At 31.4% G+C, this 11788-nt stretch overlaps 1 protein-coding gene across 1 annotated transcript in view; it reads left to right on the top strand.

Moving 5' to 3' along the window:
• The first annotated feature begins 1167 nt into the window (after positions 1-1167).
• The window catches only part of LOC143232292 (uncharacterized), a 44922-nt gene continuing 34301 nt past the window's right edge, over positions 1168-11788 (top strand). The window contains exons 1-3 of the mRNA XM_076467519.1: positions 1168-1392; positions 5471-5541; positions 7192-7227. Of these exons, the coding sequence (XP_076323634.1) occupies positions 1327-1392; positions 5471-5541; positions 7192-7227 (173 nt within the window). The 5' untranslated portion in view covers positions 1168-1326. The remainder of the gene's footprint in view (positions 1393-5470; positions 5542-7191; positions 7228-11788) is intronic.

Below are 11788 nucleotides of genomic sequence, written 5' to 3'. Positions count from 1 at the left end.
AAACCTTACTGTTGAGAAGACAGGACTATTTATTTTCTGAACATTGTCGAGAAACTTTTGAAAATGCTATCTGAATATTTTAAAAGAAAGATTTATTCGTTATTAGCAGCAAAAGTTTGAAATATAATAGGACATTCAACTACAACATCTCTTGACCAGTGTTATCAGATCTCGATAGAAAAATAAGAGGCACTGCAGTTGAAAATAAGCCCAAAACAGGTGGCACTGTATTTCTAAACATGCTCAAAACAAATGGTACTGGCTGGCTTTCAAATTGTTCTTTTATGGCTTACCTTCAAAGTGGCAATTTGCGCGGTTTAATTGGAATATAGAATATGTCAAGTGAGAGGGCCATAAAGTTTGTGATCGTAGGTATTTTTTAAATTAAACATGAGTGAGAATAGGATGATTCTAGAGCTGTAACGATGTGTGAGCTATTCATTAATCGAGTCAATCACCGAAAGCACTCCTATAATCATTTTATTATGTACTGAAGTAGCTACTACCAAAAAAAAAAAAAAACCATAAAACGACTTTAGAATACATCTAGTCGGGTAAAATCGCCACCACAGTATTGAAATAATTAAAATGACTTTCAAGAAAAGCAAGCTAACTCTACTCTTGACTCATTTTTGATATAGTGCCACTTTAAAGTGTGCTTATTTATAGTTAAGCACAAAACTCCACAAGGGACTATCTGTGCTCTGTCAGTCACGGGTATCGAAAACTGTTTTAAGTCCACAGACAAGCCGGTGTGCCAATGGAGGGCGAAAAAAAAGAAAAGAAAAAAGAAGCTATTCTCAGGTCACAGGGTTATAATCTAAAGAAATAAGGGCAAATATTGGAAATTAAAGTTTGGAATTTAACATGAAACTTTATTTTTTTCCAAAAATATACATGATACTCTTTTGAAATTCTGTAAACAAAAGTAATATGTAAATTGTGAACTTTCTTTATTTTGCAACATATACTTTTAATATAGCGCCATCTATCATAAATTTATGATTAGTTTCGTACATAAACATTACAACAAATTTCTAAATTATTGAAAAAATTAACATTAACGAACAGCATAAAACATTTTGTTTATTTAATTTTTGTATCTATATTTTTCAGTGATATAATCTGTTTAAATGTTTTATGAGAAACGTGCACATGGGTAAAGTGTTTTTTTGTCTTTACTTTTCGGGCTTAGGCTTAACACTGAACGGTGATCGTCATGTAATTTAGGCTTAAGTGGAAGCCTGTATTTGGAATGATAAAATTGAAGTTATCCATTATATGACGTTAAATAAATGTTAATATATTTAGTAGTTCTTCAACTTTATGATCATGGATGAGGGTCATCAAGAAAGTATCTGTGATAAGCCTGGTTGTCAACAGCTAAGACAGGTAAGCATAGGTGTTACAACTTGCGTTATTACTGAAGCAAAACTAGTGTTAGTCATGGTAATAATATTACTATGAGTAATATAATTTTAACAGTATTATTAGTATTAAACAGCAACACTATATTGATAAATAGTTATGGTTATAGGTTGTAAATAAATTGGTAACCCAGTTTTTCATTTGATGTACTCTAAATTAGACTAACTCTGTATTTTTTATGCTTTTAATTTCACTTTCAAGCTACATAATTCTTGAGGACTAACTGTGGGATTAATAGTCAGTTATATTTAAATTGTTGTGAAAGAGCTATCTTAATTACTGAAAAAGAAGGAAACAAGCAACAAACATTTTTACTACAAAATAAAATATAAGATAATATTTTTGCCATGATATTAAGTGTTTTGCATTGAACTTCCATATTCTTACATAGCTTTTAGTTTTCATTATTCAGTTATTGTACCTTGAAAAAGGTGTTTATAAAACTTTTAGGTATGAAAAGTTCTAGGTAAAAGTACTGGCTCTACATTTAATGAATTAAAAATAAAGAAAATACTAAATAAATTAGTTAAATATCAAATGGGCAAAATATGTTTTCTCAATCATATACATAGTTAATGTGAAAAGAATTGAAAAGCTTTAACTTTTTTAAGTTCACCATAATTTCTAAGTGCATATAGGCCACATGATATCATATCCTTTAAAAGAAAAATTCTGAAATGATTTTTATATTCAACACTCACACAAAGATAATTAAATGAAGATGGCTTATAAATTTGTTTTTGGCATAAAAGTGTTTTGTTTTACATCTTTATAGTCTTATTTTTTTATGATTGATACTATGGTAGCAAACTAAAAAAGCTAAATTAGTATTTATGCTCTCATCAAATAAAATTTTTTATGAGACAAAAACATTTAACCAACAATTTAAGAATGTGGAGTTGTAGGTAAGCTCTTACTTAAGGCTAAATAACTCAATTATGTTTTTTTTTTTCTATATAACTAGTTACTAATTATATATTAGTTTAGTTGTACACTGTGGTTTCCAATTTACTACTATTTTCAGGGAAGCTCCAGTAAGGACTGTTTCTGTGTTGATAGTGACAGGAATTTAACCTGGGATTTTGATGGAAAGCTAATGCTTTATCCATTCAACTGGGGTGTTCACCACTTTGAATATTAATTAACTGTTTGAAGACTTTTTACATTTCTTGTATGTGGTTCATATCCTGCCACTGTAGTGTTATTCTAATTTACTGTATGGTCTTCATTCCTAGTATGATGAGTTATTACAGATAGATAGGTTTTACTGTATCTTATAAGTTTATTGTTTTTTCTGAGTGTGAATTGTTTTAAGTTTTTTAACCAGTATATTTTAATATGCATCCACAGAGGTTATTTTAAGTGATTTTTTTCATCTCCATTGCATCTTTTAAGTGATTAGATGTATCAACTGTGGTTGTATTATGTTCTGGTTTCTGAATAGATTTTCTTACTTTATGCTGTAGGTTTCTCTTCAGTGTTGAGTGGCTTTAGTTATAACTATGCTTTAGGTATTTCCCCTTTTTTTTCTTTTAAACCTGTCTTTTTGGGCCTGGTTTGTTGTTTGTTTTTCTCAGGGGCTCTTTCATCATTTTCATTTGGATCCCATTCAATTGCAGATTTTGCCTGGACAGCTGTGCTTCCTTCCAAATCTGTGCTATTTACCGATCAACCTATACAAATTTCCTGGTAGTAAAGAGATTTGTTGAGATGGGGTATTTTATAAAACCACCTTCTGTACTTTCTGGGTAGTAAACAGTTCTAACACAGACAAATATACCAATGGACCATCACTCATGGACTGTTGATCAAAGCTTAAAGGGATTTTGTCCATTCCTGCTAATTTATAGATTGAATAAAATGGGATTGTTTTGTTTTTCAAAATTGGGAATGTAGTTTATTTATTGCACTGTCTCCAGAGCATTGTTCCTCAAGACTCACCAGTGTGAGTCCACCCTCCCATTTCTTCTATTGGAGCATGAAAGTACTTACTACTAATTTCTGTTAACTGGTGTGGAGTGCTGTGCTCAGTTATGTCAGACAAGATCATTTGATGATTTATAATAATAATATTAAAATATGTGAACAATGCAGGATAAAAATAAACCTTCTAAATCCTCAAATAATAACAAAGCATAGAAGTAAACATTAACTCAGTACCTGTATTTAAAACATTCAGATAATTTATTCATATTCTAAAGAGGAGATAAAGACCACATTCATGAGTTTAATGCACCAAACATCTATCAAAGAAGGTATGATTAAAACCCAGCTACTACCAACATAGTAATAATTTTTAAAGACTTTTCTGAAGGTGGAAGCAGATAAGCAGTTGAAATATAAGATAAAACTAGGAAGTAATTAGTATCTAATTATAGAATCAAAGAAAAAATGTCACAATTTTGGTTAGGAAAAAATAACATTTTATTTAAATACCATAAATAATTAAAGTAATGAAACAAAATTATATTTTAAATTAGTTATACACCATTATACAGCAAAATGCTATGGGCACTCCACCTAAATGAAGAGTTTGTTGGCTGTGCAGCTGCAATGTGTGTTGCTCAATGGGAGAACTACAAGACTGTGGTGAACTTTCTCTGTGGTGTCAGCTGGAATATTTGTCTTAATCATCAACATTAAAAATATACATATGATACCACTAATATATGAGGTTTTTTTCTGTCTGTTCATGTCATGTATCATCAGTAAATGACTGAATTAAATGTTTTTGTTTCATTATCTTACTTTATTATTTAAGGTTAAAATACATTTTTTTAACCTGTTTACTGCCAAGTATTTCAGCTTCTATAATTCAACTCTAATGCTTCTTCATTTTGTAACTTTTTTTGTGGCACCATTTTCGATCAAAAGTGAAACAATTTGTAAGTTGGTCAAATGCACATATGGTGCTGACATCTAGCTTTAAAGTTAGGTATTATTGAGAATGAATTAACTTGTCCATGGCACTGTGTTATCGATTGGTTTGGACAAGTTATCTCGTCTATGGCACTGAACAGGTTAAATGTTCTATTTTTATGCACACTAGTGTATGTGTGATGCCATTACTCATAATTTGTGTTGTTAAATGTTGAGAAGTCATGTATTGTCAGTTAATAACTTATTTAAAATATGTTTTTGTTTTATTACTTTAATTATTTATGGTATTTAAAGGTGACTTTTTTCCTAGCCAAATTTGTGATTTTTTATCCTGTGACTATTTTTTTTAACCTAGTTACATACTTAGAAAAATATTATTGCTGATTAATAGTTTTAAGTGATTGTATAGGCTACTGTACTATGATAAAGAATGGTATTTAAATGTTACATGCTGTCTAGTTTTAAACTTGTATATATTTAGAATTAAGAAAATTCAATTTAATCATAATTTTGTTTCTGAATTTAGATGAAAAGAAATTAGTAATCTTCTTGTATAATTGGAATATTTAAATCGGTGTTTATATCAATAAAACTGTTCTGTTGATTGTACATGTATTTCATATTCTTACTGATGAAAAGAAATCAGTAATATTTATAGTGTTTATTATATTTACAAAGTGTATTTGAAACAAGGTAAAAATCATTTTTAGTATATGTATATCTTGCTTTATGTACAAGAGCTTGTAGATTTAGAAAAAAAATTCTTTTTAAGCACTACAGATTTATGTGTACCTAGCAAATATATGAAACCTTAACATTTCTTTCACTTTAAGATGATAATTTGCAGTATAAATTATGAATTAAGAAGTTGTTAATCATGACCTTATTTCTATTCAGCATTCCCCAATTGTAAGACTTAGTTTTAATTCAATACCTTGTTTTAAGAAAACTATTAATATGTTCAAGGAACCATATTGAGTATGAAACAACCTAAAGAACACATGTAATAAGAAAAAATATTTTAACTAGATATGGACATTTTGAAATATATATATAAAATAAAAACTAACTTTTTTCACAATATTTAATTTAGTAATCAAACTTATAAAAGCCATAATTATATTTTAATTATTTTTCTAAATGTGTAATTTTCAAATTACAGATGTTGGAACAAACCAAAAAGGAAGAGGCATTAAAATTTGCTGTCTTAAAACAAAAAATTATATCAACTGAGTAAGTACACAAATGATTAAAATACATGCATATATATTGTGGTATGTTTTTTGTTTTTTATTTTAACTTATTGAATTATGAAAATGGTATCAAATTTCTTATGAAGAGAAAATGTTCAACTTCACTACATGTTTGTAGTTAGAGAAACACAAGGATGGTTATCAAACTTGACCAGAAGGCATGCAGATTGCTAGTAATGAAATTTAGATGATATTTTTTTAAAAATCTAGTTAAAGATAATAGTTACCAAATAGTTACTATGTTAAATAATAATTAGTTGTTATTCTAAAATAACCTGCAAATTGAAATTGTTATATGTTAGTAAAATAGTACATATTTAAGCATGTATTACCCTGACCTTTTTATGTTTTGTCATTTTTTCATCTTATGAATTTGTTTTGATGATGAATAACTACTCTTGTATGCAGCATGTTCTTTCCTCTGACTTTCAGGCACCTGGTTTAATTCAATTAACTAGTTGACTAGCTCTGGCATTTTTAAGACTTAATATTTATTTTGCACTGCTCTGTATTTCACTAATTTAGTATATGTAGGTATTCAGTGCAGAGTAAAATATTTGGTGTTTGAGTCATATAGAAGTTATTGCTGTAACAGTACAAGTTAGCAGGTTTGTTTTTTATTTTTTTGCAACTGAAGTTTGCAAAGTGTACTTTCAAGGATGAAAGCACAGTTATTGGAACATTTATTTTTAAACATTTCTCTGTTCATTTAACAATTGCCTTCAAAATGGTTTTCACACAACTACTCTTGTATGGAGCTTGGTAATTAATTCAGTTAATCAATATAATCAACTTCCTGTGAGAATCAATGACATTGATTATTGTTATGTAAAGTTATTAATTGAAGTTGTGATTAAATCTATTGCTTTCCTGAAAATAATAAAGTAATTAAAACTAGTGTTCAAAATTATCACTGTTTTTGATTATTATAACTGTCTGGTGATATAAATACTACCAGTATGATTTTTCCTTATCATTTTTTATTAATTCCAACTTGTTAGATTTAATTGATTAATGTCATAATTTGTGAAAGTAATCAGTTCATTAAAATTAGGTTTGCCCATTATTACTGTTTTTTATTATTCCATTTATCCAAGTAATCTAGATGTTGCAATTATGTTTTGTTAAACACATCTTTACAATGGGCTGTCTGTGCTCTGTGTACTGTAGGTATTAAAACCCAGTTTTTCATATTATATGTTGTTTTTTAACCATCTCTTATGTGAATAATTATTGTTTTTTTCTTTCAATTATCAAAATAAGAATAATCAATTAGTTAAATATAATCAGTTTAAGTCTGATAATATTAGTCAATTACACAAATTTCCTAGATTTATTTTCATGTCTGATTTTTTTACTGTTCTTTTGTAATATCTGATTATACTCGAACACTTTTGAATGTTTTATTGCCCATAGAAGTAAATTTCAAGATGATTGGTAAAAGTGAAAAAATAATTGAATTAGTGTTTGATTTTTTTCATAACCTGATATTTACTAATAGCAAATGTTTTGGTTCATAAGTAGTTAGTAGCCTAATTTGTGTTATGTAATGTCATTCAGTATTACTTTGTATCCAATATGTAGTGGTGATTGTTTTAATATGTATTTATATTACGTTTTTTTCTTTTAGTACACTCATCAGAAAGTACAGTGCCAAACGTCAAGATATCCTTTTTAGGGCTTGTTTTTATCACATATAGTTATGTTTATAATATTATTTCTTTAATGTAAAGTCGGGTTTCACTGAATCATTTTAGATTAGCATATTACTTGCAAACCAATTAAAGAAACAAAACTTTATGGATGTATAATATATATATGTATAAAGAAAAAAATCAGTGTACTCACATTCTTATTCTCACACAACAGTTGCTATAATATCATTTCTAAGGTGTAAGAAAAAAAAAATTCAGTACTACCATAATGTCAAATTATGTATGATCTCATTTTGAAGTAGTTGTAATAAATGCAAAGAGATACAAGTATCTTATGACATCTAGAATGTTGAAATGATGTTTAATGAAACTTGCAGAAATCTTTTTTTTTTTCCCAAAGTTTTTCAGTTTACACATGTAGATGAAATGTTCAGTGTAGCCTGCTAAGACCCAGAAAATTTTGATTGAATATAATTATGCAACTTTTTATTGTTATATTTATTTTAAATAATTTAAACATTGTGATAATATAAAACAAATTTTACTTATTCAGTAGGATGCTTTATGTAAGATACAGCAGGTATTAACAAACTATGTTTGTGGATATTATTTCATATAATTTTAAAGGACAAACTTCAATGACTAGGCCTTACAAGAAAAAATAAAGGAACTAATATGGCATCATAAAGGAGTTGACAAGTTTAATTGTTTTCAAAACAAATGGAAGTAAGCATCTATGAATTAATAGTAGTTTTACAAGTTTAAAGAGTAAATTAGCTTAGGGAAAAAAATCAAAGTTGTTTTAAGTAAATTGTAAACATTGGTAAAAATAGACTATATATATTGGGTTGTGTAAATAGCCTGTTTGGATTTTTGAATAAAAATGCATCATCATTTTTATATGACAAATCTTTAATCAATAATATAAGCACAGTTTTGTTCAATGACCTTTTGCCATCTATCGGGCAGCTTGTTAATCCCATTGCTGTAGAAATTCTCATCTTTTTCATCAAAGAACTTTGACACATGCATTTTGACTTCCTCCAGATTTTTTAATGCTTTCCCATTAAGAGAGTTTTCTAGAGACTGGAATAAATGATAATCTGTGGGTGCAAGGTCTGGGGAATAGGGTGGATGAATAAGAACATCCCATCTAAACTGCATTAATTTTTGTCAGATTTGAAAAGGTACTTGTGGTCTGGCATTTTCAGGATGGAAAACTATACCTTTTCCAGAGACTAGTGAAAGACATTTTTTTTCCAATGTTGCCCTTAACTGGTGAAACTATCTACAGTATATATTGGTGTTAATAGTGTGATTGCCTGACAGAAGCTCATAATACAAAACACACGCATCCAATCCCACAAAACAGACAACATTACCTTTTTTTTGGGTGCAAACCAGTTTGGGAGTGCTTAATAGTGATTAACCTCATCTTTTCCAATGTCTTTTTTTGTTGGACATGTTATAAAACATCCATTTTTCATCACCTGGTGTTAATCTTTTTAAAAAGGTTCAATCTCATTATGTTTTAATAAGGAATCACAGCTCCAACTTCTGTCAAGCAAATTTTATAATCAGTTTGTGTGGTATCCATACATCATATTTGTTCACTATTCCAAACTTATTTAAATGTAATTCAACTGCTTTATAATAAATTATGAATGTAAGCAATTTCTGTGTCATGTAATATGGATTATTTTTAATCAACGTGGTTATGTTGTCAACATGAACCTTGAAGGGCCTTCTTGACTGTTCTTTATCATCAAAGCAAAATTCACCATCACAAAATTTTTAAACAATTCCTGAACAGTACTCTTTTTTACAGCATTACCACCATACATTTCACAAGTCTTTTTTGTTGTTTGTAGTGCATTTTTCCCTACTGATAATAGAAAAGCATTATATCCTGAAAATGGATCTTGTTCTCACTTGCCTTCAAATTAAGAGCAAGTTCATGAAACTTTAAAAAAAAAACGTTTTTGCAAACAGTAGTCCAAAACATTATGAGTCAGAAGGTGTATTGAGTCAGCTGTTTCAAATGACATTTAAACAAGAAAATACATTCCAATACCATCTATTAAAATCTGAACAAACTTTTTACACAACCCAATATTTAGGAAGCACAGTAGCAATATGCATTGTATCCTGTTGCTGTACAACTTATGATGAAATAACTGCCTATCCCATCAATTGAATAAATGAAAGGCTGTCTGGTTTTCAAGATAGAGTTTTCATGCTCACCTGTTGAACTGTCTTCAGTGTTACTATTTCTTTGGCTCTCCACCAAGTTTTATCCCTCTCCTTGTTTTTCTTATGAAGTGTGAGTTCTTTCCTCTTTTCAGTTCCAAGCTATTGGGGTGTTGAACCATGGAGGTATTCAGCTGAAGATGATCACACAATAATAAATAAAAACTATGAGATTCATTCAATAGTGTGTATGGTGGTGGTGTTCTGCTGGTGTATATAGTGCATGCTCCTCTAGTTGTGTGCTATATCCTTGTACGGTGGGCTCTGAAAGTTGATGTTATGCCCAGCTTCTGGGCTGTTCTATCTGGAGAGTATAGTTGCAGATAATTAATTGAGGTAATCCTCTCTTTGCAGTGTGCTCCAATTCTGTATGGTCCTATTTGAGGGCCTCTCGGTATGGATTCCTGTACATGGTGAGGAGACCTCCCAGGGAAGGTTCTGTTCTTTCAATTTATCTCCTCTGGGATCTAAACATCCACCCATGTGTTTGCCGTGCATGGTAACCTGTGAAGGGGAGGAGAGAATCCTGGTGGTCCAACCATAACACACCACTTTGGCCTTGAATTCCTGTAGAAGGGCAGCCTTGGGATGGCCCCTTTTGGGTCAGTCAGCTGGTCCACTTGGGTTAGGGCCAACCAAGTGCCAGTGTTGGAAGTTCTCAACAGGTGTTGTGGACATTGTATCTGATGCTGGTGTTTGGGTATAGTGCTCGCAAAACCCTAGCATTGCTGCAGTGTCCTTGTTTGACATTGTAGTGCATTCCCTCGTAGGGCTTCATGGTGGGTGAGGTCAGTGGGCACCAAAATTTCTCTTTTTATTATGGATCCTCCAAATAAAAAATTTAAATAAAATAGTGAAAAAAAACATTCCATAGGTAAACAACCACGTCTTCGTCTTGAAGTTTCTGAGCATCAATCTTCAACATCTGTACCACCTGTTGTACCTCATTTTCTTATCCTACATTCTCTTTCAGACAAACCTTTAGGGAAAATGTCTCCCTTTTTTTATTTAGAAGGGACTGAGGGACTTGCTGGCTCTTCAAAATCAGTAAAGAAGCTTCAATCTGGTGACATATTGGTAGAAGCATCCACATCTCAACACAGTGAACTCCTCTTGAATTCAAAGTCAATTAGGGATATACCTATTGAGGTTACACCTCATACTACTTTGAATTCATCATGAGGAGTTATTGTTAAGAGGGATTTGAAGAACATCCCAGAGTCGGAGATTCTCACTGGTTTCTCCACTCAAGGAGTTTCTGCAGTGAGGCATATATCCACTCACAAAGATGGAATTATGGTGCTGACCAGTGTCCTCATTCTCACATTTACATCACCATGTCCACCTGCCACCATCAAGGCAGGTTATCTTATTTGCAGAGTGCAGCCATACATTCCAAACCCTCTCTGATGTTTCCAGGTCAGCGGTTCAGTCACTCGAAGACATCATGTTGTGGTTCCTTGACGTGTTCTCCTTGCAGTAGCAAAGACCATGATGCCTATGAGTGTGAAACAGACCCTCATTGCATCAATAGCAATGGCTCTCACCCGTCCTACTTTTGTTCTTGTCCAAAATGTTTGGATGAAAAAACAGGTGCCGCATTTGAAAATGATTCATAACATTACTTATCCTGAGGCTTGAAAATTGCTGTCCACCACCTCTTCTCGGGCATACTCTACTGCACTAATTCCATAACTACAGTGGGAGTGCAGACAGATCTCTCTGTGCCTCCAAAAGAATCGTTCCCCAAACAAATGAAAAGCCTTTTGACCTCCCTGGTTAAAAAAATTTGATGAATCAACTTCAACACCTATCTCTGTACCTTACATACATTCCAACAAACCCCAAGATCCACATCCTTTGGTTTCAGGTATAGGCATTTCTTTGGATACATCCTCTTCTCCCACCCCAAGATGCAAAAGAATCATTCATTCACATCCTCAATCACTGCAATCCCCTTTCAACAGCAAGGACTTGCCCAATCAAACCCAGGGCAGGATCCATGGAGGTGAATAGACCTTCCTCGAATAAGAACAATAAGGATAAAAGACATGGTGATAAACAGAAGGATTTTCCACCCAATTTGCCTACATGTAAATAAAAATGGCCACCCTGATACAATGGAACTGTCGAGGTTTACATTCTAATGTGGTTGACATCAAAACACTGATTGCTTCCTACCATCCTGTATGTCTTTCCTTACAGGAAACATTTCTGAAATCAGCTGATACAGTCACCTTTCAGCAGTTTTCTTTGTACAGAAATAACAGGCTGTGTGATGGACAAGTGCATGGAGGGGTGGCACTGTTGGTTGACCAGCAT

This window comes from Tachypleus tridentatus, chromosome 11, assembly GCF_004210375.1.
Source record: "Tachypleus tridentatus isolate NWPU-2018 chromosome 11, ASM421037v1, whole genome shotgun sequence".
Lineage (NCBI taxonomy): Eukaryota > Metazoa > Arthropoda > Merostomata > Xiphosura > Limulidae > Tachypleus > Tachypleus tridentatus.
The sequence above is the reverse complement of the archived record's forward strand: the minus strand, read 5'-3'. Positions and strand labels throughout refer to the sequence as shown.